The 26,425-nt window shown below is 36.9% G+C and overlaps 1 protein-coding gene across 1 annotated transcript; it reads right to left on the reverse strand.

The window, feature by feature from the left end:
* Positions 1 to 1,197: 1,197 nt before the first annotated feature.
* On the reverse strand, positions 1,198 to 26,164 carry LOC121424580 (angiopoietin-1 receptor-like). Its single transcript, XM_041620322.1, has 14 exons — positions 25,865 to 26,164; positions 24,125 to 24,400; positions 13,948 to 14,082; positions 12,488 to 12,646; positions 11,515 to 11,649; positions 10,937 to 11,089; positions 7,699 to 7,827; positions 6,906 to 7,199; positions 5,997 to 6,302; positions 4,862 to 4,932; positions 3,901 to 4,132; positions 3,077 to 3,315; positions 2,217 to 2,395; positions 1,198 to 2,065 (listed from the first exon to the last, which is right to left on the reverse strand). The coding sequence occupies exons 2-14, from the start codon at positions 24,327 to 24,329 to the stop codon at positions 1,906 to 1,908; spliced, it is 2,397 nt and encodes a 798-aa protein (XP_041476256.1). The 5' UTR covers positions 24,330 to 24,400; positions 25,865 to 26,164; the 3' UTR covers positions 1,198 to 1,905.
* Positions 26,165 to 26,425: the final 261 nt, after the last annotated feature.

A 26,425-nucleotide genomic window follows, 5' to 3' on the forward strand; every position in this document is an offset into this window, starting at 1 on the left:
TGATCAATCTAAAATTTATTATGTTCAAACTTGTTTGTTGAGAGAAGAGAATGAAGGATCATTAAACAACATTGTAAGCTGTCCCAATTGTGAAAGGGGCTTGAGAGAACGGCTCCTGCTAAATCAACTTATTAATATTGATATCGCGATACGGGAGATTGGCAATTCTCACATGCATTCCCGAAACCAAGAACCAGAAGCCCAAGATGAATGGCGTAATTTCCTTCAGCAAGCAATTTATCCACATTGTGCTGCACTCAACTCAGGTGAGGTGAATGGGTACCCGGTAGGAATAAATCCCTTGAATGCTTGAACACCTAGGAAGCGCAGCTAAAGCCGGGGTAATAACAATAGCAGGGCCCGCTGGGAAGACAGAGATAAAGTGGCTTTCCTGGGTAAATATACCTACAATATTGTTATTATTATTTTTAAAAATTCCATTGACCTAGAAGTGGCACATCTTAAGCTTGAAAGTAATATGCAACAACTGAAATTCTATACAGAAAAAAACACGAACTACTTGAATTATCGAAGAGAAAATAAATTCAGTAAGAGCTTCAAAAATAAGAAGGAAACCAGGCTCGCAGGGTCATAGAAACGTTTCTTTTTAAACAGGGAGTACTGATGTAAATTTGGTCTTGAGGGTGATGGTGGATCTCATATTTTCTCTCATATTCACTTTCAACAAATATTCCTGAATAGGCAATAAAGTGCCTTCCTCTTATCCATTATAAGCCTTAAACTGTTACATTTTTGTTTTTTATAATGTGTTATTTTTTCCTTCAAACATGGGTATTATAACATAATAACTAGATACATGAATGCAAATTACGCATGGATTTTGTCCATACACATACTTCTAACAATTAAACAAATATTACAAACTTAATAAAAATTACCTCACGCTGTTAATACATCAATCACGAGTCACGAAATGATCTTCTCTCCATTTCATTAAAGAGATTCATTAAAGGACAAGTCATCTCGAAGAAAAGTTTATATGAATAAGAATAGAAAAATCTAACAAGCATAACAATAAACATTTTAACGTTTCGCTTAATTTCACAAAATAGTTATATGCACATACCGGTTGGTATGCAAATGAGGGAACTGATGACATCACTCACTATTTATTTTTTATTTTATTATATGAAATATTCTAATTTTGTCCCCACTGTCCCGTAAAGCAAAGTTTTATTTCTCCCTGAACATGTGGAATTACTAATGTTTAACATTTTATGGTTCAGTCAAGTTGGTCCTTATTGTCAGATCTGTAAAAATTGCAACATTGGGACACCATCGATTTTCTCATTTGCATAAAAATGACCGAAACTTTTAAACGTTATAACTTTCTTATTTTACATCCATACACACCTACTTCCCCATCTTATACTTCCCACTGATACCCATCCACATCCTTATATTCATCAGTCACACCTATACTCCCCCACACAATCATTTACACCCTCATAATGATTCTTTATACTATATTCACACACCCATACCCACCCAACCCTTATATTTATTCTTCTCACCTCCCCTACCCACACCCTCATATTAATTCTGTTCCCCATTCTCACCCACAATCTTACATTCATTGTTCATATCATACTCACACACACACCCTTATTTTCCATACCCATACTCACCCATTTATTAATTACGGAAACTGTTATTCCTTTCTTCCACAGACACGAACAGACGCATCCTCCCAATAACAACAACACACACACACGTCACTTCTGGCACTTGCTTCATTCTGTAATTCGGTAGTCGAATTGTGCATTGGAATCGATTCTAAATGCATTCATACGTGGTTTCCGGCTCTGGTTGGCCGACACTCTGAAGCGAGGTATCGATGCTGGTTTTCTTAAGCCCTAGATATGTGTTGGGGTCACTGAGGTTCTAGTAGTCCCTGGTGTCGATATCGGGATCTTGGTAGGTGTCTTTATCCACATTTTTGCAGGTGCGCATGGATGCATCAAATGCAGGGTTCTCATACCTTGGGGATGGCTCACGTGCAGTTTTTTTTGACGATGCGGTGACTGGATGTCTTAGTCTGGCCCTGAAAATCAATTCAAAATATGTTTTTCTTTCATATTTGTTTCACCAAATTGTATTAATAAAGGCTTTATTGGATGGCATAGTAACATCCTACTGAGAACATCTTACAATTAAATCAAAACTATTGAAATAATGTAATTGCAATAACCTACCTCCTGTAGGTAACAACATTGAGAATTATGAGGAAGATGATGATGATGATAAGAGGTACTGAAACACCTGCAATTATAGTGCCTACTTGCGCCCCGTTACAGTGATGACCAGTAAGGATGGTCTTAGCTCTGACTGGGTACGACCACTTACTAGAACCAGCTCCATTGACAGTTTGGACCTTGGAAAATGACAAAAAAATATCCATAATCTGATGATCAGTGAATACGCTATAGTGTCCTAATTTGAATACAACAATTTTGTTGTACTTTCAACCACAATTCGGCAATTACATTTCAAATAATTTGTTTTCGTATTGAAGCATATTTATTTAGTTAAATACAATAATTCGAAATTTGTAATATGTCATGACTTTATTAGAACTTTGTTTAATTGTTTATTGGTCCGAGAAATGTAAAATTATGAATAACCTAGCACGTCTTTATCTAAAATTGTCATTTTTATGGTGATTTTCTTTAAAGTACATGTAGTCCTATCTTCATACGCTATAATATCTAAATATGAATATTTTTGTACTTTAATCTAATTATGAGTAACCTGGCACATTTATAAAAAATTGACATTTTTAATGGTAATTTCTTTGAAGCAGGCCTACGTTCATACGTTAATATGATATCGAAATATGAATATTTTTGTACTTTAATCCACAATTTGGCAATTAAGAATCACTTCAAATAGCTTACAACTGTACTGAAGTATAGTCATACAATAATTCGAAGTCCATACTTTGTCAAGATTTTCTTTAGAACGTATGAACTCCTTTGGTTCTTTTACTTGTGTTGTGTTATTATGCATAATGAAAGAAACCGACAGGAAATGAGACCGAGAATCGTTGTATTACCTGAACTGTATAGTTAACACCATATAGAAGATTCGTCACAGTATGTTCTGCTTCAAATGCATCTGTCAACGCATTTTCCATAATATAATCGCCATCATCTCCTTCATCGCTTCGCTTGAAGCGAATGGTGTACATCTGAACACGACCATTTACGTTCGATGGGAGAGGAGTGGACCACGACACGGTGAAAGAACTTTTAGTACTTCTTGGTATGGCCATGTTGATAGGAGCTGGTGCAACTGAAAGAGGGAATTGAATGACTGGAAATCTTCAAGCTGAAACGCTTGAATTTATTTATATAGCTATTGTATTCTGTCGTGAGGATCTCTGCATTGGCTGGTGCTTACATAGAATAACGTAAAATAGAAAAAAAATGTAAATATGTAATTATAATCAAATTTGTGAATAAAATTTGTCTTCATTGTAATACGGAGAGAAAAAGAATAAAACATGGTTATCGAATTAAAACAAGAAATAATGTAAATAAGGTGAAATCGGCAAATAATCGTTTATCAAATTACAAAAAAACTGGTAGGTCAAATCAGTTCAAAATTAAGATCTTGAACGAAATTGTGACATTAATCATGCCATTAATCATGTTTATGTGCGGGTTTACCCCCCCCCCCAAAAAAAAGTATATAACAAATAAAAACAGAATCAGATAGAATATACCAGAAGAATATCAAATAATAAGATTTCTTAGATAACAATTAAATCTTAAGCTTCCGCAAGGAATGGGAAACGGTAATTATGTAGAAAATTGCCTTGAATAGCGAAGCTCGTGCCAGCTATCACAAAACAAATAGCTTAAAAATCGACCAAACCTTCTTCAAGTGTCCTGCCGATTATCTCACTGCTCTTATCACTTTCCTCATCTTTATTTGAAGCACTTATTTGAATTGTGTAGTCCAGATAGGTCTCTAACCCTGTTATCGTATAGGAGTTGGTATCATTAGAAACTATGCGAGAGTTTGTGGACGATGAACCAGAGAGAGCATAGTAGATCTTGTATCGAGTCACACCACTCCTGCAGTTTGCTGATTCCAATGAGAGGAACTGGTCATGATAATGGTGGAAATTAATAACCATTATAAACATCATTAAGAGTAAAAGTGGCAGTATTGATAGCAGTATTAGAGGTAGAATCAAAATCATTTTATCATTACTATTATTATTATTATTAGTAGTAGTAGTAGTAGTAGAGGAAGTGATAATAGAAGTAGTATCAATATACACTTTAACAGTTGTGATGAAAGTACATCTAAATTTATGAAATGTTTACACACAAAAATTAACGCAGAAGGAAGTTAGCACTTTTTCATACATTTCCACTGTGGCACTCATTAGCACGTTTTAGCTAGCACTCCCTTAGTCAATGAGTTACCTAACATAGCACCATGACAATGTATTTGATTTTGGACATTGGGTTGTTGTGAGGGATTTTGACCCTTAAAATCAGTTACGTCCTGGATTTTGCTTTAATATATTTTGGTATAATGATGTTCGATTGTGCTGGTATTTATGATTCTTTTCGTTTTTCATTGATTAAACGGTTTTCATGGATTAATGAAATCGGATTAATTGCACGGATACGAACATGGATTAATAGGATTTATTGTAGACGTATATGGATTGACACCATTCTGTACAAGCCTTTTATTCGCTCGTCTCTGTTTGCCCACCTCACTATAGCCACAGTATTAATAGTAGTAGAAATTAGACTACATAAGTACGATAATGAGTACTAGAGTAATATATGATACCATTTTTTATCATTTACATTACCTCCCATGTCACTTCTAGTTCTTTAGGATTGTTGGATGTCACCTGTATTCTAGTCGGGGGAGACCTTGGTTCTGCAATATATATATATATATATATATATATTGAAATGATAAATACAATTTTAAAGGTCAAGTCCACCTCAGCAAAATGTTAATTTGAATCAATAGAGACAATCCACAAGCATAGTGCTGAAAATTTCATCAAAATCGGATGTAAAATAAGAAAGTTATGACATTTTAAACTTTCCCTTTTTTTCACAACACTGATCGATTCAGTTACATGCTAATGAGAGTCCATGATGTCGCTCACTCACTATTTCTTTTGTTTTTTTATTGTTTGAATTATACAATATTTGATTTTTTTTTACAAAGTTTACAATAGGGACCAACTTGATCGAACCATTAAATGTTAAAATATTGGTAATTCCATTGGCGGCGGAGCAGAAGATTATCTTTTGTGTTGGGGGGGGGGGGACGGCTATTGTTGCGTCCCCCCAAACACAAAAGATAATCCTCTGCTCCGCCGCCTATGGGTAATTCCACAAGTTCAGACAGGAACAAAACCCTCTTTCACATGAAATTGAGCGGAAAATTAGAATATTTAATATTTCATATATTAAAACATAAAAGAAATAGTGAGTTGATGATGTCATCAGTTCCCTCATTTGCATACAGCCCAGGATGTGTAAATAACAATTTGTGAACTTAAGTGAAATTTTAAAATGTCATAACTTTCTTATTTTACATCCGATTTTGATGAAATTTTCGGTGTTATTCTTGTTGTGTTTTTCTCGTTTTATTCAAAACAAAAATTAATTATTTCGCTCATGTTGAAAATAAAAACAATGATGCTAAAACAATTTTACACATTGTATGGCTGAAACAACATTTACCCCGCAATATCCCTTGTACCTAATAATAATAATAATAACACCAACACGGCTTTCTGTTTACACACGAAATAATAGCCGCGTCTGACTCGGCTCGCTGGTTGTTTTGGCGGATCAAAAAAGCCGTGTTCGACACGGACCGCGGATCCACTGATCGTGTTTACACGGCATAAAATTGACGTGCTGAGCACGGCTCTTGTCTCTAACACCCAAGCCGAGTCACTGTGTATACACAGTATAAGTTACCTAGACAAAGAGTGTTTGCATCAATCCTTGGAGACGTAGGTCCTGTTCCACCTTCTCCTTCCCTCACGGCTGCAACACGGAACCTGTAGTCTGTGTCAGGAGTCAGGTCACTAACAGTAGCTGAAGTGAGATGTTCATCTACTCTCTGATCTAATTCCCAGTTGCCACCTTTCCTTACAAATACATCATATCCTACAAGGGGAGGATCTCCTATGTCTTCTCCTGCAGACCAGGCATTCCATTGTAGAGTTACTGTAGTTGAAGTGGTGCTGACAATGGATGGTGCCGTACTTATGACAGGAAGAACTGAAAGCGATAGAAAAAGAGGCAGACTATGAGATTACATAATTCATCAGATTATATGCCTGTATTTTTCCATTATCAATGACTTAAGCACCTTAGCATTTCCATGGAGGTTAATCTTAAGAATATGAAAGTATGCTTATGATGAACGAATTAAACTATAGTAAAACTGGTATAATTACTTCTGATAATATTCTGTTCTCTTGTTAAAATCTGACCTGTTATCTCTGGCATCACCTCTGGTCTTCACTTACCAGATATTTCCTCTTTTTATTTTGGCTCACAAATAAGATGCTTCTGATTTTCTTTTTTTCATTTTCACTGACATTATCAGTGAAAAAAATCAGTATCATTAGCTGTTTCTTAAAAGATTAGGATGACAACTGGTGGTGTTATTTTCAATCTATTTTCTGTCACCGATTTATCATTAAAGCTCATTTTTTTATATATATACATATATCACAAGAAATTAGAAAAAAGAAACACATGACAAAATTAATTTAACTGTTTCAAAATAAATAAAAAAATATGAAGACTGATAATCATAGTAACTATTACAAATTAAGTTATCATTTTCTATAAAAGTGATATTATTATATTGTTCACCATAAGTTGCTTTCGTGATGGTTGTTGAGTGGAACTGGTTTTCGACAATGAGACCACAAACATAGTATCCATCTTCCGGTGGATAAACATTTTCAATATCGAAGAGAACAGCCCGTTCCGACCCTAATACTGAGCTTGATCGCTTGGTGATTCCTGTGGTATTATAAGTGTTGGTATCAGTACGCCGACGAAGATCAACTGATGAGGCATCAGGAAGTGGGATCCCCTCAGCATAACATGTGATGATTGATGGTTGGTATGGATTCACTCTTACTACGTCATAGCGTGATATTCCTTAAAATAACCAAGATAGAATTCAAGGAGTGAAATCAGAATTCAAGTAGTCAAGGTTACATTTCTAACAATTCAATAATCAAAATTAAATATTATATGTACTATGAAAACTTTCAATGCAGTACCCGAAACATTGCCAATGTGTTTCTTGCCTATCCAATTCACTCAAATTCAAATGAGTTAATCTCAAGTCTTACGACCACTTAGTGAAAACTAAGAATGTGGTTTAATCCATCAAGATTGGCGATGGATTGTCCAAAGAACTAATTGGCCAATTGTCAAACCTACTCTCATTCCTAATGATCCTATTTATAAACGAAGTCAATACTTGTTATTTCACTTTTATTCACCAGCTGCTAATATTTCATGAAAGATTTGATAGACATCTTTATAATTTTGCCTCTCAATGAAAACGACAGTCAGTATAATATTGCCGTCAAAGTGATAAATGTATTATGTAAAGAGTTAAAAGAAAACACAAATTAATGGATATATTTACTTTGACAGTTTGGTTCAATCCAGCCATCAAGACACTGTCCATTGCACAATCCTCTCTGTATCTCACAGGCTTCTTGAGCACAGTGGCATTGCTGAAGACAATCCAGACCAAAGGTCCCTCCTTCACATTCTACATGATGCAATTTAGGTGAACAACATTTGAAAAAATATCTAACGTTTGATGTAGTAAAGTGGAATCAAATTACATCATTATGAAATAGATGGTGGCGGTGGTGGTGGTGGTGGTGGTCAATAGGTCAATAGGTCAATAATACCATGGACCTACTGAGGGTACTTGCAGTATTGGCAGGTGTTAATTTCTTTCTAATTTGGAACAGAATTTGTTATTGCTGGATCTTTAAGAAGTAATTTCATATAAGTCTGATATAAATCACCTGATCATAGCAACGGTATGAAAGAAGTCAAAATCCGTTATTGCAATAAACAGTTTAGAAATTAAATGAAGTTTTAAGGGGGAAAGGAAGTAATCATTTCCTTAATCTTTTGTATTCCATTTTTTTGTCAATGGAACAAAAATTTAAGAAATCATCACCAAGGGAAAACTATAGTTGTTTTAACTCTGTATATTCTTTTTAAAACGTGGGTCAGCATGGTGCTAGACCATGCGCGATATGAAGAAAAAAAAACTTTGGAATGGAATTTGCAACAATATAGTAAATAAGTGTTTCGACGAACTGACTTGCATAATATTAGAAAAGCTCTTTTATATCTTTATATTAATTAATCAAGGGACAAATCCTAAATGATGGAAAATGCTCATTTATTAAACTAGTAGATATTTGGATAAAACTGATGGTGTGTTCGGGGATAAGTGTATGCTCGATGGGTGAAGCCACATTCCTTTTTGGACAGGGCAAAATTAAAACAATCCTAGACTGTTATATGCCTACAAAAATGAATAGAAGAATGTGAAATATTTGCAAGAATATTGGCTGTATTCTTTGATAAATCGAGTATGAGTGAATGAAATGGAGTGATTCGGGGACTACCTTTATGATAGACAACAATATGTCTGAATTAATGCTGCTGTATCAACCCCTCAACCCATTAGATATGGAGTCCCACAAGGTTCATTATTAGGCCCGCTCCTCTTTATTTCGTATATCAATGATTTACAGAATTCCTCTTCAGTGTTATCTTTTATTCTTTTTGCTGATGACTCCAATATTTTTTGCTCCCATCATAACCCCAATACCCTTTTAAATATCATTAATACTGAACTAACAGCTGTTTTTGATTGGATAACAAATAACAAATTGTCCCTTAACGTTGATAAAACTAAGTTTATGCTATTCAGCAACTCGGTTCCCACTTTACGTATACTTATGAATAATAAAAACATCTTCCAGGTTGATTCTACCAAATATTTAGGTATATACATGTATATCGACAGTAAGCTAACATGGCCGGTACAGATTGATTCCTCATGTAAGATATTATCTCGTAACACTGGTGTGATAAACAAACTGAAACACTTTGTACCCTTTCATGCGTTGCGTATATTTATTCTGCTCTAATCTTGCCCTACTTCTAACTTGGGTTAATAGCTCCAATACCCTCTTCGACAAAATTAACATTGTCCAAAAGCGTGTTATAAGAAAAATCGATAATGCTGGATTTCGTGTTCATACATATGAACTTTTTTATAATTGCAAAATCTGGAATGAAACTGATTTATATGTGTACAACCTTGGTATATCTATGTTCGAACTTAAGAATGATAATTTACCAGATGCCTTTGCGCCATTATTTCAAGGCAATTTCATTTTACAATCCCATTCACCTAGACAAGCTAACCATTACCACCTCCCAAAAACCCGAATCGTTCTTGCTAATAACACTTTTACTACAACAGGACCCAGCCTAAATAACGAAATGGTTGATAGCCCCTCTGTCTATTCTTTCAAACGTAAGCTTAACCCTATCTAGGCCGGGGGGGGGGGCCTCGGAGCCCCCCCCCCCTCAACGAATCGCGCGATATTTTGGCCGTGCGAAATTTTTTGACCGCGCCGCTCGCTGACTTTTTACTTTTAAGTCTTGCGCAACTTTTGAGACCAATTTTGCGTCACCCGGGTACGTGGTTCCGAAATTACGCAACATTGAGTAAGTGCATGTCAGAACGAAAATGGCTCAAAAACGTGATTTCGTGTACAAAGTCAATGCAAATTGTGTTTTCAACCAAAATTCATAAATGTATGATTATTTTTAGTATTGCTAGTCTAAATGTATTCATTTTATGCTTTTTATGATCAAACAAGAGTCCCCAACAAATTTCATTGAAAAAAACAATGAAAAACAAAAGGTCAAAAAAACAAAGAAATACATAAGAAATTGCACAAAACAATATAATACATAAGAAAATGATTTGATATCACAATTTTTTTCATGTACACTTGCTAAAGACACCACAAAGAGTTTCTATACCAAAAATTAGTACATTTGGAGCTTTATTTAGGGAGTTAGAGGAAAAAGTATGATTTCGCATACTAATTACGCATAAATTAGCATAATCACTTAATAGCGATTCGCATGAAATAAATTACTAAACAATCTTGTAGATTATGTCCTAGGCAACCCGCGTGGCAATTTTTGGCGCGATCGCGCGGTCGACGGCCGAGATCTTGGGGGGGGGGGCCTGTGAGGCCCCCCCCCCCCCGGCCATAGGAACTCTCAAAATACCCCGGCCTTGATAGGGTTTAGTTATACCTCTTAGAGAGGTACAATGCTGGATCGTACTGATGACTGCAAATAATCATAATTATGTTTTTCTATTTTTGTGTTTCTTTTACTCGCTATTACTTATCACTTGACCCCCCCCCCCCCCTCCGTCTGTTTGGTCGTTTTCCATTTTCATTTTATCTTACTAATTTTATTATTATTCCTTTTCTACTCCATCATTTTCTGGTAACTTGATGCATTTTTATATATTTTGTGTAAATCAATCTAAGTAATAAAATATGTATTCGTTTCCACATTTCTCGCTCAAAGTAACAACTCATATTTTCTCCCAATGGGAGCCTAATTTTCTACAAGCTCTGCTTTTTATTTAGGCTCCTCCCTTTTTTTACATTTTGTAGTGTATCTTATGTTAAATACTTATGTTAGATATTTATTTTCATTATTGACATACTATGCTTACAAATACATTTGTTATGTATATTATATTTGTTTTAAAATTAGAATAAATAAATGAAATTAAATGAAATGAAATCATTCACCTAGACAATTTTCCTGACCATCACGTACGCTGTATCCTATGGCACACTTCTGAGGACATGCTCCTGTTGCTTTATCACATGATACATTATCCATGCAATGACACTTATCAGTACATTGAGATCCATAGTAACCAGCTTCACAGGTATCAGGAACTTAGGAATTGCAAGGAAAAGAAAACATAACTGTTAAAGTAGTCATAGTAAATTTACAAATCATGATTTATATCCCCGGATAAACCATCATGTAAGAACATTTCATTTCAAACAAGTATTGTATTTCGAGCAAGCATTTTCTTCACACAAGCAATTTCCAAACTGTACCATATTATTTTTCATTGATTCTTGTGTTTTTCTCTATTAGCTCAGATCATCAACAAGCAGATACTCTTGTATTAGACAGTGACTTTAATATATTGTTTGCACGGATTATTTTCATGTTGTGGATACAGAGGCCGGATTACATGTATGTATAGGGAGAGAGAGTAAGTGTAAGATCCCCACTTATATATATGCAAATATGTATATTTTTTAAGAATAAAAAGAGTGCTCTGTTAGAATGGCTTTTAATATAGACTTACTTTGACAGTTGTCCCCTGACCAGCCAGACTGACATCCACCTGTAGTACATATTCCACTAAAAGAGTTACATGATGATACATTAGCACAGTGACATGTTTGTGAGCACCCTGGACCGTATGTGCCAACATCACAACCTGAGAGACAGTTTAGGACACAATTAATATACAGTATATAATCATTATTCCTAATTTTTAACAAAAAACCCTTTTGTACCTTAATTTCCGTAGCCTCCATATCTTTCTCTTTCCTCTTCCTGCACATCCTCTTCCTCCCCCTCATTTTCCTTTTATTCTTGTTTTTCACCTACATTACTTCACTTTATTAAAAAAATGCATATATATATGTTCATTGAATTAATATGCTAGGAAAAGGCATGGTCGAGACAGATGTGTTGTGTTTCAGTTAGCACAATAAGATATACTAGTGGAACTAGTGTGGAAGTGCCGTGGTGTAGCGGTTCTGATTCTCGCCTTGTAATCAGAGGGTCAAGTGTTCGAATCCCACCATGGCCTAGCGCCCTTTGACAAGGCGTCAATCCACACTTTACCACTCTCACCCAGGTGCTAATTGGGTACCGGTAGGAAACAACTGTTATTGTGGTTGGTTTAGCAAGTAAGGGCCTAACAGGCTGCATGAAGTGCTATGAATCCAGCGACCCGGTAATAATAATTGTGAAGCGCTTTTAACAGTCGTAGATTGATAAAACGCTATATAAATGCCTATTATAATAATAATAATAATAGGCATTTAAAAATAATTATTATTACTACTAGTATATCACACTTAGTAGTTCGAAATCAACGAATAAATTCCCGCTTTGTAAAGATGCAACTAGTGTTCCAGCTGTAACTGAAGTAAAAAAGCAGGTTCTAAACTGATTTAATCTTTTAGATTTCAATACTTTTTATGTGTTTCTTTATTAAAATATACCAGTCTAACTGGAACAAAATTTACCAAAATTTTAAGACTTACCACTATCACATGCAAGACCTTGAGAACCAACATCACACGAACATCCATAAGGATCAGGTAGGCAAAACAGATTATAACGGCAGCTAGTGGGCAAGTTACGACTTGAGCAAAAAAATTCACAGGTTAATCCAAACTTATTCCCTCCTTTATTCCTGCAAACTGAAGAAACGTTTGAATTGGAAATGATGGAGAGATATATTACATGGTGCATTCCTGATTTTGTACTTCCAAACTCAAGGACATCAGTGATATAACTTTTAACAAAGCTTAACATCAATCAACTTATTTAGGTTTTATAATGGTATTAATTATCAAAATTGTAAATGAACTAAAAATCAACCATTTCACCTGCATTATTAGCTCATATATTTTTCAAAGATATTTGAACAATAACAAGTGGAATGCCTCTGGCAGTCTCGCCTGCATTACGCGATTTAATATAGCAGCAGTGCTAACTTTGAAAACTGCTATAAAATAATAATTCATATGACATAATACCACGTTCATTGACCATAAATGACATTTGAACGGTGGCTTAAGACTTGTCAACTACTCCCATGTCCACATTTCATTCACTCTATCCATAAACTTTCAAAGTTATGATGGATGGCAATTCAACAATCACCCCAACATGGCCTAAGTTTATTGACCTTAAATGACCTTTGACCTTGGTCATGTGACCTAAAACTAGCACAGGATATTGATGGAACTAATGTCCAAGTTTAATTAACTAGATTCATAAATTTTGAAAGTTATGATGGTAATTCATCAAACACCCCCAACTTGACCAAAGTTCATTGACCCTAAATGACATTTGACCTTGTTCATGCGACCTGAAACTCAAGCAGGATGTTTGCTAATACATGTTTAATCTTATGCCTAAGTTTCATGAACTAAGACTATATACTTTTTAAGTTATGATGTCGTTTCAAAAACTTAACCTTCGGTTAAGATTTTGAAAATAATTCTCACCCAATGGTCTAAGTTCATTGACCCTTATTGACCTTTGACCATGGTCATGTGACCTGAAACTCAGGCAGGGTGTTTAGTGATACTTGATTAATCCTATGGTTAAGTTTCATGAACTAGGTTCATATGCTTTTTAAGTTATGATGTCATTTCAAAATGTTAACTTTAGGTTAAGATTGATGTTGACGCCGCCGCCATCGCCGTCGGAAAAGCTGTGCCTTTGGTCTCGCTCTGCTATGCAGGCGAGACAAAATTGTGCTAGGACTTACGCTCACGTGTGTGCACTGTTTAAAACTTGGCAATCGGATATTGGTAACAATATGATCTCAATAAAAAAAAATCAATCGATTAGTCATGCTAATGAAAATAATTATAACATAATACAATGATAGTAATAATTGCAATAATAGTATCAATAATAAGTATTTTGAAAAAAAACACAAAGATGATGATTATCCTATAAATTTCTTCAAATCCATGTCCATACTTACTTTCTAAACAACTATCTCCCATGAAGTTGTTAGGACAGATACACACACCAGACTTGTCATCACAGACTCCACCATTATAGCAGTTTTCACATATACCATGGCATTCAGGTGGACCCCACTTACCAGCAGGACATTCTAATCAGACACATAGACCAGTATATTAACATCGTTGAATGATATTGCATTTATTATTATGTATTAACATGTTAGCACTCGCACTATACGATTTGTGACATAAATATCCTATATAATTCATGAGTCACTAAATGCAGTCCTTAACAGGATCCTATTCTTGTATTAGTATATTGAGAATTTCGCGCCTGTGCAAATCATTTACTTGGATACACATCATTTCATGATTACAAGAACTGCTCGGAATGTTTAATTTTCCTGTCTTTTTTAATTTTTTCAAAAGTTTGAGCTTGCGATTAGCGCTCGCAACATCTCGCCAGGATGGCCTATTTACCCTCTTAATTGACAAAAATAGCAAGTTTTAGAACCTTAGATTCTATTTTTAAGATGCTTAAAAAGGCTAAATATTCATTTTATAATGATAATCAGAAATCTCTTCAGAAAGCCTTTGCCCAATATAATAACAGTAAAAATAGACGACTTCGCGCATGACAATCTCATGGTGAAAATATCACCAAAAGTGCCCTTATAGAATTTGCCTCCTCCAAAGAAAATACGCTCCGCCGCATCCCTGCATTCTTATTTTTCCCGGCATCGCCACTGATTATTTCATTATTCGGATTAACAAACCTTTGCAATAACGAAATTTATTGCATATTCGGATTAATGAACCATAAGAATAACGAACCTTATTTTGTTTCCGGATTAACGAACTTTCGGACTAACGAAGCTTTAAAATAATGAAGCCTATTTTATTTTCTCCTTCAGATTAATGAACCTTCGGAATAACACTACAAATGTTCGGATTAACGGACCCTTGTTCGTTTTCGGATTAACGAACATCGAGGTATAGTCAATTTACGTGTTTCGGAATTACGAACTTTCGGAAGAACGAATCTTCGGATTTACATGTACGTACCTTCGGAATTACGAAGTCTAGCCATAATAAAGACCGTTTTTAGGGGGTGATGTGTAAAGTTAAATCGGCTCTTACATCAAAAGTTGCAGGAGGTTCACTGTTAGAAAATTTATCCTTAAAATAAAAGAAGTTCCTGCAGCAGAGTCTCGAGATCATCTGTAATCTTATTGAATTGCGTAATCTTACAGGAATTTGGTATTTGGTGTATGGAATCTTACAAATTTCCTTGAATAAAACACCCTTTTCCCCTTTTTTGAACAGACCTGTTATGTTAAATTACAGAAAAATTCCTGTTTTATGAATTTACAGAATGATTCTGTTATTGCTTTCTGCAAAATCTTCTGTTTATTTTTCTGTAAAATCACGGGTTTTTTAAGTGTTGCAGCTAAATCTAGTATCAACCCGAAGCTTAGACATCAGATTTAACGGTGGCCATAGAATTTAGACGGAAATCTGATTTCTTATAATAAATGTTTAGAAAAATAGGAATAATCAGCTTAGTTCGAGGAATAAATCATCGTATAAACCACATGAAAGGTGTATTTTATCTCTTTTAATCCATTCACACACAAAAAAAATGTCAGGTCTCTGTTGTAGCTATTTCAGATTTATACAAGGAAAACCTTCAGCGGAATGACTTTTGTGCAATTTGGTAATCATATCCGCGAAAACTCGAGAAATGTCACATTTTCCTATTTGAAGTAGGATATTAATCAATTTAATGCACATTCCAAGGCAAAATATTTTACAGAATTATTGTTCAAAGTGTTGTCTTTCAACTGGGCATGACAAAAATTAGATCTTAAATTGCCAAAACTTTTGGCGCACTTTGATTTTGCCACGGCCAACTTTTCGACGCGTCGGTGCAAATTACATACCTTTTAATATTCGCGTTTCGCAACTGTCCGTGAAAAACACTCCTGAATGAATGCAAAAGTCAAAATATGAACTGCCCAAACACAATTTCAGGCAAATAAATGCAAACAATGGAGCGAATATGCTCCTCTTAAAGCCCCCTCACACCTGACGGAATGTAGGCGGACGAAGAGTGACGAATGGGAAAATGAACGAAATGCACGCGAATTCAACGAAAATTTCCGTCAAATCATTCGATCTGTAACTATTGTCAAATTTTATCAACGAATAAGCGAAGGATAAATGTGAGATGCAAAGGATATCGATTTTTCGGTTCACCTCTTTGAGAAAATTGCTGCCGAAGGCGAGCAAAGGGTTGATCTGGCGCGGATCCATGGGGGGGGCCGAGGGGGCCTTGGCCCCCCCCCCCTCTTTCGGCTAAAAAAAAAGAGAGAGGGAAAGAAAGAAAGAGAAAAAGAGGGGAGAGGGGAAAGAAAAGAAGAAAGGAAGAAAAAAAGAGAGGAAAAGGGGGGAAGAAAAAGGAAAAAAGAGAGAGGAGAGGTGGAAAAGAAGAGGGGGAAAGAGAGAGGGAGAGGGGAAGGAAGAAGAGGGGAAAAAGAGAGGAAAGGGGGAAAGAAAAGAGGAAAAAGGGAAGAGGGGGAAGGAAGGGAAGGAAAAGAGAGAGGAAAAGGGGAAAGAAAGAGAAGGAAAAAGAGAGGGAAAGGAAAAGGAGAAAAAAAAGAGAGAGAGGGGAAGAGGGGAAAGGAAGAGAAGAAAAAGAGAGAGAAAAAAGAGGAAAGAAAAGGAGGAAAAAGAGGAAAAGAAAGGGGGAGGGAGAGGAAGGAAAGAAGAGAAGAAAAAGAGAGGGGAAAGAAAAGAAGAAGGGAAAGAAAAAAAAGAGAAGAAGAGGGGAAAGAAAGAGGAAGAGGGGGAAGGAAGAGAAGAAAAAGGGAGGGAGAGGGAGAAAAAAAGAGGAAGAGGGGGGAAGAGAGAGGAAAAGGAGAAAAAAAAGGAAAGAGAGGAAGAGGGAAGAAAGAAGAGGAAAAAAGAGAGAGAAGGGGGAAGAAAAGGTGAAAGGAAGAGAAGAAAAGGGAGGGGAGGGGGGAAAAAGAGGAAGAGGGGAAAGAAAAGGAGAGAGAGGAAGAGGGAGGAAAGAAAAAAAAAGAAAGGGGAAAGAAAAGAAGAAAAAGGGGGGAAAATCGAACTAGGGGAGCTAAATTGATGTTGGACCTACATGTAGGGGCGCCGAATCGATATTCGAACTAGGAGGGCGCCGAAATGATGTTCGAAGGGATGCCAAAATGATGTTCGAACTGGGGGCCGAATTAATGTTCGAACGGGGGGGGGGCCGAAGTGATGATCGACCTACATGTTGGGGCGCCGAATTGATATTCGAACTAGGGGCGCCAAATTGATGTTGGACCTACATGTAGGAGCGCCGAATTGATATTCGAACTAGGGGGGCGCCGAAATGATGTTCGAAGGGATGTTAAAATGATGTTTGATCTGGGGGCGCCAAATTAATACTCGATCTGGGGAGGGGGGCCGAATCGATATTCGAGCTAGGGGCGCCAATTGATACTCAAACTAGGGGGGGGGGGGCGCCGAATTGATGTTCGAACTAGGGGGGCGCAAAATTGATACTCGAGCTAGGGGGGGGGGGGGAATGATATTCGAACTAGGGAAGGCAAATTGAGTTCGAAGGGATGCCAAAATGATGTTCGAACTAGGGGCCGAATTAATATTCGAACGGGGGGGGGGGGCGAGGTGATGATCGCCCTACATGTAGGGGCGCCAAATTAATATTCAAGTAGGGGCGCCAAATTGATGTTGGACTTACATGTATGGGCGCCGAAATGATATTCGAACTAGGAGGGCGCCGAAATGATGTTCGAAGTGGGAGCGCCAAATTGATACTCGAACTAGGGAGGGGGGTCGTATCGATGTTCGAGGTAGGGTTCGCCAAATTGATACTCAAACTAGGGGGGCGAAATAATATTCGAACTAGGGAAGGCAAATTGAGTTCGAAGGAATGCCAAAATGATGTTCGAACTGGGGGCCAAATTGATGTTCGAACGGGGGGGGGGGGGCAAATTGATAATCGACCTACATGTATGGGCGCCGAAATGATATTCGAACTAGGAGGGCGCCGAAATGATGTCCGAAGTGGGGGCGCCAAATTAATACTCGATCTGGGGAGGGGGGGCCGAATCGATGTTCGAGCTAGGGGCGCCAATTGATACTCAAACTAGGGGGGGGGGGGCGCCGAATTGATGTTCGAACTAGGGTAGCGCAAAATTGATACTCGAGCTAGGGGGGGGGGGGGAATGATATTCGAACTAGGGAAGGCAAATTGAGTTCGAAGGGATGCCAAAATGATGTTCGAACTAGGGGCCGAATTAATGTTCGAACGGGGGGGGGGCGATCGCCCTACATGTAGGGGCGCCAAATTAATATTCAACTAGGGGCGCCAAATTGATGTTGGACTTACATGTAGGGGCGCCGAATTGATATTCGAACTAGGAGGGCGCCGAAATGATGTTCGAAGTGGGGGCGCCAAATTGATACCCGAACTAGGGGGGGGGGGCGAAATAATATTCGAACTAGGGAAGGCAAATTGAGTTCGAAGGAATGCCAAAATGATGTTCGAACGGGGGGGGGGGGCAAATTGATAATCGACCTACATGTAGGGGCGCCGAAATGATATTCGAACTAGGAGGGCGCCGAAATGATGTCCGAAGTGGGGGCGCCAAATTGATACTCGAGCTTGGGGGCGAAATGATATTCGAACTAGGGAAGGCAAATTGAGTTAGAAGGGATGCCAAAATGATGTTCGAAGGGGGGGGGGCCAAATTGATGATAGACCTAGATGTAGAGGCGCCGAACTGATATTCGAACTGCCGCCTTGTTGTTGACTCATTGTTCCATATATTGAAAGTTTGAAATGCCTTGGCCTTGAGGTTTTTAGGCTTTGGCCGTGGGGATTGAAGCCTTGGTATTGGGTATTAAAGCCTTGGCCTTGACTACAACACTGATGGATATATTGATAGATATTATTTACAGAAATGTTGAAGTTTACTTGCACACACTAAGAAATAAATGTTCAGAATTGAACCCCGAAAGGTTGATGCAAAATAGGCACCCTATGGGTTCAAAAATTGAACCCCTGATTTGGGGTTCATTTTTGCACCCTGCGGGTTCAATATTGCACCCATAGGGGTTCAATTCGAAATTTAGGGTGCAGTTTTGAACCCGCAGGGTGCAAAAATGAACCCCAACCGCAGGGTTCAATTTTTGAACACATAGGGTGCTGATTTTGCATGAACCTTTCGGGGTTCAATTTTGAACCTTTATTTCTTAGTGTGCAATATGTAAAAGAATAAATGATACTTTCATTGTAATGGTGAAAGTTTGGGATGTGTTTTTTTATTTTTTGACGAATCGTCAAATACTCAAATAACTGAAATAACTGTATGGTTTATATCGTTTTTTGTTTCATGTAGTAATGCGTAAAAGACAGCTATATACAGTTGATGATACGACACCTTTTCGTTTCCAACCACTAGTATTGTATGAAAGAGAGAGATAAGAACTTATCGTCCAAAATGATTCGAACCTAAGAGCGTTGTTTTCATATTTATAAAGACACTGACAATAAAGTATATTTTTACAGTATATTTATCTTTAGTATCTTATATTCTTTTTATATACACCGTTTACACGCATTCTGTTTCTTTTGAAAATCTATTTGGAGTATATAAAATTTGAGCAAGATTATAAGATACTTAACCTTTTGATACTTTATATGATTGTTGCAAGAGCGGAAGAGCCAATGTTTGCTGATTAGGATTGACAAGACAACTCACAGTTTTGAATGGATTTCAAGCGAATAACAAAAGATTATATAATAAATTATATCCAAACACTTACAGATCTAAGTAGGCAGTGCACTCCCAATTAGTAAATGCTGAGTGCTGACTACTGAATCTACCTCAACTATATAATAAAAAACATGTAAATTTATATCTTTTTTCAAGAATATCTTACCCAAAATAAAATATTAATTTTCTTTCATGCAGAACATGCAATTTAGTTATCGCACAACCAGTTTTCATACGCGGCGATACAGGGGCGTCATCCCCGTAAGATTTTTCAACCCCCTGAAGCAAAAAGTAGAAAAGAAAAAAATAATGGGAGTACCCACAAGAACGAAGAATGCTTACAATGCAAGAGAGGTTTCTGTGAGAAGTAACTGAACTAGACATTACCCATTCGGCAATGGGAGTCAATATTTCGGCACGATTATTACTTGACTTGAAATTAGGGCCGCCTAAGAAATCCTGGATCCGCGCCTGGCTCCCGCTCACATAATTCTAGCAGGGCCTACTCTGATGAGAAGTTAAACAAATTTCAAAGCATCAAATTGTTAAAATAGAAATCGCTCGAGTTTCCCGCTCGCATTGATTATTTTTTAAAGTGATATTACATTTATTCATGAACACATTATAAAACCATTATTCAATTGCCTCTTCTTCATGCATAGGCGGATCCAGGTGGGGACCCGAGGGGCCCGGACCCCCCTTTTGGTAGAGCAAAAGAAAGGGGGAAAGAAAGAAAAAGGAAGGAAAAGAAAAGAGAAAAAAGAAAAGGAGGAAGACGAATGAATAAAATAAGATGAGAGGAAGACTTGGAAAAAAATATTTTATGTCACTATATAAGGTTTTCGTTCGCGCTTCGTGCTCGCATTGCCTGTTAAGTGATGCAAATATCCTGTTCAACACGGAACTTAAATATCAAGTTTGGAAGTCATTATACAAAACATATTTCTCCTTGGAAATCGAACTTTCATTAATTTTTGTGATTTACATATTGATTTAAAAAAAATGCTCTGTAAAAATGTCAGTTTTATGGTCTGAATATTTTCCAATTGCGCTGCGCGTTTGCGAATTTTGATTTATCAGGTACCTATTATTTTCATGCATTCCATAAAGTTTTCAAAATATCCCTTTTCAGGTCTGATTGTCAAAACGCATCAGCTAGCGCTGCTATGCTTGCATTTTATTGGCGGGTTATGTATGTCTCAATATTGATTGTATAACAAACTACTTAAAATCCCCTTTTCATGACAGTTTATCAAAAATTTCGGCTCGCGATTTGCGCTCGCATTAATGGTTAAAAATATATCAACTAATTAATGATGCGTCCTATTCATGAATAAAAAGGTGATTGAAATGTTCAGTGTTCAGGTCATAATATCATCAGATTCCGCGCCCTCATTATGCATTAATACTAAGATATCAATTTAATAATTAAATTGTCACTTTTGTTTTATCTCGCGCTTAGCAAGATGAATAGGAAGATATATAGTCATCATATTCAAATGATAACATGTCCTAAGGATGTCAAGGTCCTATGTCTCAAAATTAAAGTAATAATGAAACATATCAGCTCTTTATCATGTGCGATTTATATCCAACTTACAAGTTTCCTACAAAGTGTTTGAAATATCAGATCGGAATATCAAATATTTTAAGCTCGCGCTTCGCGCTCGCTTTTATTTTCATGATAAAAGATTGTTTAGAATGCCTAGATTCTAGGTCTAAATCTGAAACACACGCGCGCATTTTCATTCAGTTATCCAGTTTCAGATCACAATATCAAAAAATTCTGCTCGCCCTTTGTGCTCTTATTATTAATGTAGGAAGATCCCCTTTCTCATCCCTTTCATGATTTACAAAACACGAATAGAGTATCCCATTCAAGGTCGAAATCTGGATTTTTTACGCTCGCGCTTCGCGCTCGCATAATTTGATTGTGAAATATGTAATGTCTTCATGGCTAAATGCAAGCAGTCCTTAAAAGGCACTTTTCGATCAGTTCAAAACGTATATAAACATTTTTTGCCCGTGCTTTGCGCTCGCATTATTAATGTAGGAAGATCCCCTCTTACTCATCTTTTTCATGATTTAGTAAACATGAATAGAATGTCCCGTTCTAGGTCTAAAACTAGAATTTTTCTGCTCGCACTTCGCGCTCGCATCAATTGTTTAGTTATATAGCTATCTTGTTCATGATTATAAAAACTGATTAAAGTATTCCATTCTTTATGTGGAAATGTCAAAAATTTTCAGCACGCGCTTCGTGCTCGTATTTATTTGATTGTGAAATATGTAATGTCTTCATGGCTAAATGCAAGAAGTCCTTAAAAGGCACTTTTCGATCAGTTCAAAACGTGTACAATTTTCTGCTCGCGCTTTGCGCTCGCATTATTAATGTAGGAAGATCCCCTCTTACTCATCTTCTTCATGATTTAGGAAACATGAATAGAGTGTCCCGTTCTAGGTCTTAATCTATAATTTTTCTAGATGAAGGTAGATGGGAGCATGTTATTTACGTTCTTAAACATAAGTAGTAAACTTTGAAGTGTATTTATGTGAAATACTGTTACAGTCTTTAGTTTATGGAATAATGGATTTTTGTGTGATAAATATTGGGAATCAGTACAGATTCGAATTGTTTTTTTTCTGTAATTAAGTAAAGTGTATTAAAGTTTTCCATTCTTTATGTAGAAATGTCAAAAATTTTCAGCTCGCGCTTCGCGCTCGCATTATTTAATTGATGAAATATGTAATGTCTTCATGGCTAAATGCAAGCAGTCCTTAAAAGGCACTTTTCGATCAGTTCAAAACGTATACAAACATTTTCTGCTCGTGCTTTGCGCTCGCATTTTTAATGTAGGAAGATCCCCTCTTACTCATCTTTTTCATGATTTAGGAAACGTGAATAGAGTGTCCCGTTCTAGGTCTAGAACTAGATATGTCGAAAATTTTCAGCTCGCGCTTCGCGCTCGCATTATTTGATTGATGAAATATGTAATGTCTTCATGGCTAAATGCAAGCAGTCCTTAAAAGGCACTTTTCGATCAGTTCAAAACGTATACAAACATTTTCTGCTCGCGCTTTGCGCTTGCATTATTAATGTAGGAAGATCCCCTCTTACTCATCTTTTTCATGATTTAGGAAACATGAAAAGAGTGTCCCGTTCTAGGTCTAAATCTAGATTTTTTTCGCTCGCACTTCGCGCTCGCACCAATTGTTTAGTTATACTGTATAGCTATCCTGTTCATGATTACAAAAACTGATTAAAGTTTTCCATTCTTTATGTAGAAATGTCAAAATTTTTCAGCTCGCGCTTCGCACTCGCATTATTTGATTGTTTGAATATATAACGTCTTCATGGCTAACTGTATACAGTCTTTAACAGGAATGGTAGGCCTACCTTTCCGATCAGTTCAAAACGTTTAGCAAAAAAGTCTACTCGCGTTCGTAGTATTGCAGGCACATCTTTTTTTCAGAATGTTCAAATTTTAGAAAAAATACATACAATTTAAAAAAAATTGCTCGTGCTTCGCGCAGGCATTATAAAATAAGGATTAATGAAATTACACATTTATTTTGATTTAAAGAATAAAGCTAAGAAGTGACTTATAGGACTATACCTCCTTCAAAGAAACAAACGAAAAAAAAACATCTTCGAGCGGCCGACCGGGGAAAATATGGCTGAAAAAATATTTCCGGGCCCCTTTATTGGCGAAGACTGGATCCGCCCCTGATTCATGTGCCTATGAAATAAGATAATTGAACATGCATTTAAGGCACTTATGATTGCCTGGGGGAGGTAGGGGCCGCCTTTTTTCCGAAAAGTACACAGGGGCGCCAAAATCTGGTCGAATTTGATCCCCCCTCCCTACGAAATCCTCGATCCGCGCCTGGTTTATATAACCCAATAAGACGAAGGAACAGTGAACAATGGTTTGATATGGCGTGCGATTAGAAACGAAGACGAGCGAATAGATCAGGCAATCTTGTTCGATGTGTCATCTTGTTGCTTCGTTACTGATTGTTACGAGATCGGTCCGCTTTGGCAAAAGCGCGAAGAGGGACTGTGCGCGACAAAAACACACGAACAATGAACGAATGATAACAGTAGACTAAATCAGAGATGCGAATTCAAACAGATGACCAACGATTTTTCCATTCGTCGGGAAATTTTAAACATGTTCAAAATTTCCGCGCGAATTTGAAAAATCGCAGCTATTAATTCAGAAGATGTACGAACCCAAACACGAAGGGTAAATATGATTTACTATCAGCTATCATTGAAAACGATAAAAAAAAAAATGCCTTTCGCCAGCCTTCGCAAGGCATATATCAGGCAATTCGGTTAGATGTGAGGGGAACTTAAATGTGAAAAGAAGAGAATTAACCATACCTCTGACTATGAGTCTGTATATTCCTCCTCTGTTCTGACCTCTCTCGCCAGCGTAGTAGATCTCATAAATCCCTTGGTCTGATATCCGGATCGGGTTTTGGAAGCTGATATTGGTCTGTCCCTCAAATTGTGTAAGAAAAACACCACCATCTTTCTTCCATGTAATCACATTGCCATTATCATCAGGTTGGTATCGATTAGTCATTGAGATCACCACCCCTGTGTCATTCACATTGACTGTCTTTGTAAACAATCCATCACTTGGTAAGAATTTAGCTGTTAACATAAAGTTGACCCAAAAAAATCTGTATGCAATATATCTTATCCTGTAACAATAAGTGCAATTGTGATTATTATCAAAATTCAGTTGTCCATGTCTGATTTAACTTAAATCATGGTCTTTAACTATGATCTCAAATTATGGAACGCCGAATATATCACAAGTTTGTTTTAAAATATCATGCTTTAGAGGTGAAGAAAATTATTCTATTTACTAACTCCAGATGATTATGAACAACCTGTGTTTTAAATGATCTGATAAATTTAACTTTGTAAGGGATTTGTGCCACAATTGGCAATCCTTAGTAAATCTACAATTCCAAAGTGTATGATTGAAATGGAAGAAGCCAGAGTGTGCAATGAGAAATTCTCATCCCTCAGCCTACGGAGTAACCTATCAATGCTTCCCATGATATCGTTACTTTACCCTTCTTCACCATGTTCACTACCGACCCATCTTCGATCAGCTGTGATTTTACGTGCTCAGCTGCTTACGTCCACTTATCCCACACAAAGACGCCTAGTCACAGAACACCGACAGACCCAACCTGCAGGCTCTGCTCTCTGGAGGAAGAAACCACTACCCACTTTCTTGGCTCATGTCAAGTCTTCTTGAGGCAGCGTCTTGACCTACTACAACATGTTGACAACCTTGACTTGCCTGCATTCATCCTAAATGATTTAACTGGAAATGACCCCCCCCCCTTCCTTGCATCCTCTATCCTCTTTCCCCTCACTCTCTGCCCTCTTCCTTTGCTGCCGCCGATCTCCGAAGATCGGAGGAAGATAGTTTACAAGTACTAGTACAAGATAAAAGGAATTTCTCTGACATCATTTTATCTGGACAACATGAAAACTTCACTGCAGTTGTACAGTCTGCATGCACTTCTATGCTTGAGTGAACCCTGAAATTCAAACCTTATGTTTACTTACTATTTGAAACTTTCACTGTATTTCGTTTACATTTAATCAAGTTTTTTTATGTTCTAGCTATTGTTAAACAATTTTGACAAGTTACAGAACATATCATTTCAGAGCTTTGTATTTGCTTCTTTGAGTGTAAGAATCCCGAAAATATAATGAGTCATGACTGCAAATAATTTCATGAAAATATCAAAGAATATGACACGTGTCAGGAAAAACCGTATTTGTAAACAAAATTATCATGATAATGAAAATCATACCACTACTACTACTGATGATGATGATGAACATGATGGTGATGATAACAGTGATAATAATGATGATAATGATGATGAAAAGAATAATAATATTAATAATAATAATAAAATCGGCTATATTGCATTACTTCCTTTTAAGAATATCCAGTTAAGCCTTTTCATAGTCCCCTTGATTTAAATCCATCAAAATTAAGAAATTCTTGAACTGTTAATCTAAATGCAAGTATTGACACTTATTTTTCCCAATTTAGACTGAAACAAACTGTATAATGTTTCATACCATCACTTCTCTGGAAAAATGTAGTAATCCTTGTTATTTCTCGATCCTCTTTTTTAGCTTCACAGTAGAAGGGACCAAAACCATCTGAAGGCCAATTATCGCTGTTAGGGAAGTTGACCACTCTGACATGTTGAAATTTATGATGTGCCTGATCACTTGGTGGTGATCTATTGGTTGTTATAGGTACAGATCGTCCAAATGACAATGAGGCATCTCTGTCCGGTTTACTGCGGTAGCACTGGTACTGTACATGTACACCAGAGGATGTCTCTATCGTGGTATATTTTTGGGTCAGCACTGTGATATGGACCACTTCACCTGCACATGACCAACAACAAAAATGTAGCTTTCAGCTAAGGTTACACCGGAACCGAATCAGCTGTGAATTCATCTGAATACATGTATTCGGGTGGTTCGGGCGTATTCTTTTCTCCCCCGCGATTGCGAAAAAAATTGGGAGGGATTCGGAAACATTCGAATCCACAGAAACCATCAGAATCAGGACGGATTTGGGCAGAATCGGTCCAAATTTATTCTGGAGAATTCGGTTTTTGTGTAACC

Source organism: Lytechinus variegatus, chromosome 11 (genome assembly GCF_018143015.1).
Source record: "Lytechinus variegatus isolate NC3 chromosome 11, Lvar_3.0, whole genome shotgun sequence".
In the NCBI taxonomy this organism is placed as follows: Eukaryota; Metazoa; Echinodermata; class Echinoidea; order Temnopleuroida; family Toxopneustidae; genus Lytechinus; species Lytechinus variegatus.

Coding starts and splice junctions, on each gene's coding strand:
- LOC121424580 (XM_041620322.1), bottom strand. CDS start 24,329: ATGACTAATCGATACCAACCTGATGATAATGGCAATGTGATTACATGG. Junction 14,083..24,124: donor ATACAGACTCATAGTCAGAG/GTATGGTTAATT, acceptor GTGTCTGATTAG/AATGTCCTGCTGGTAAGTGG. Junction 11,090..11,514: donor GTCAGGGGACAACTGTCAAA/GTAAGTCTATAT, acceptor GCAATTCCTAAG/TTCCTGATACCTGTGAAGCT.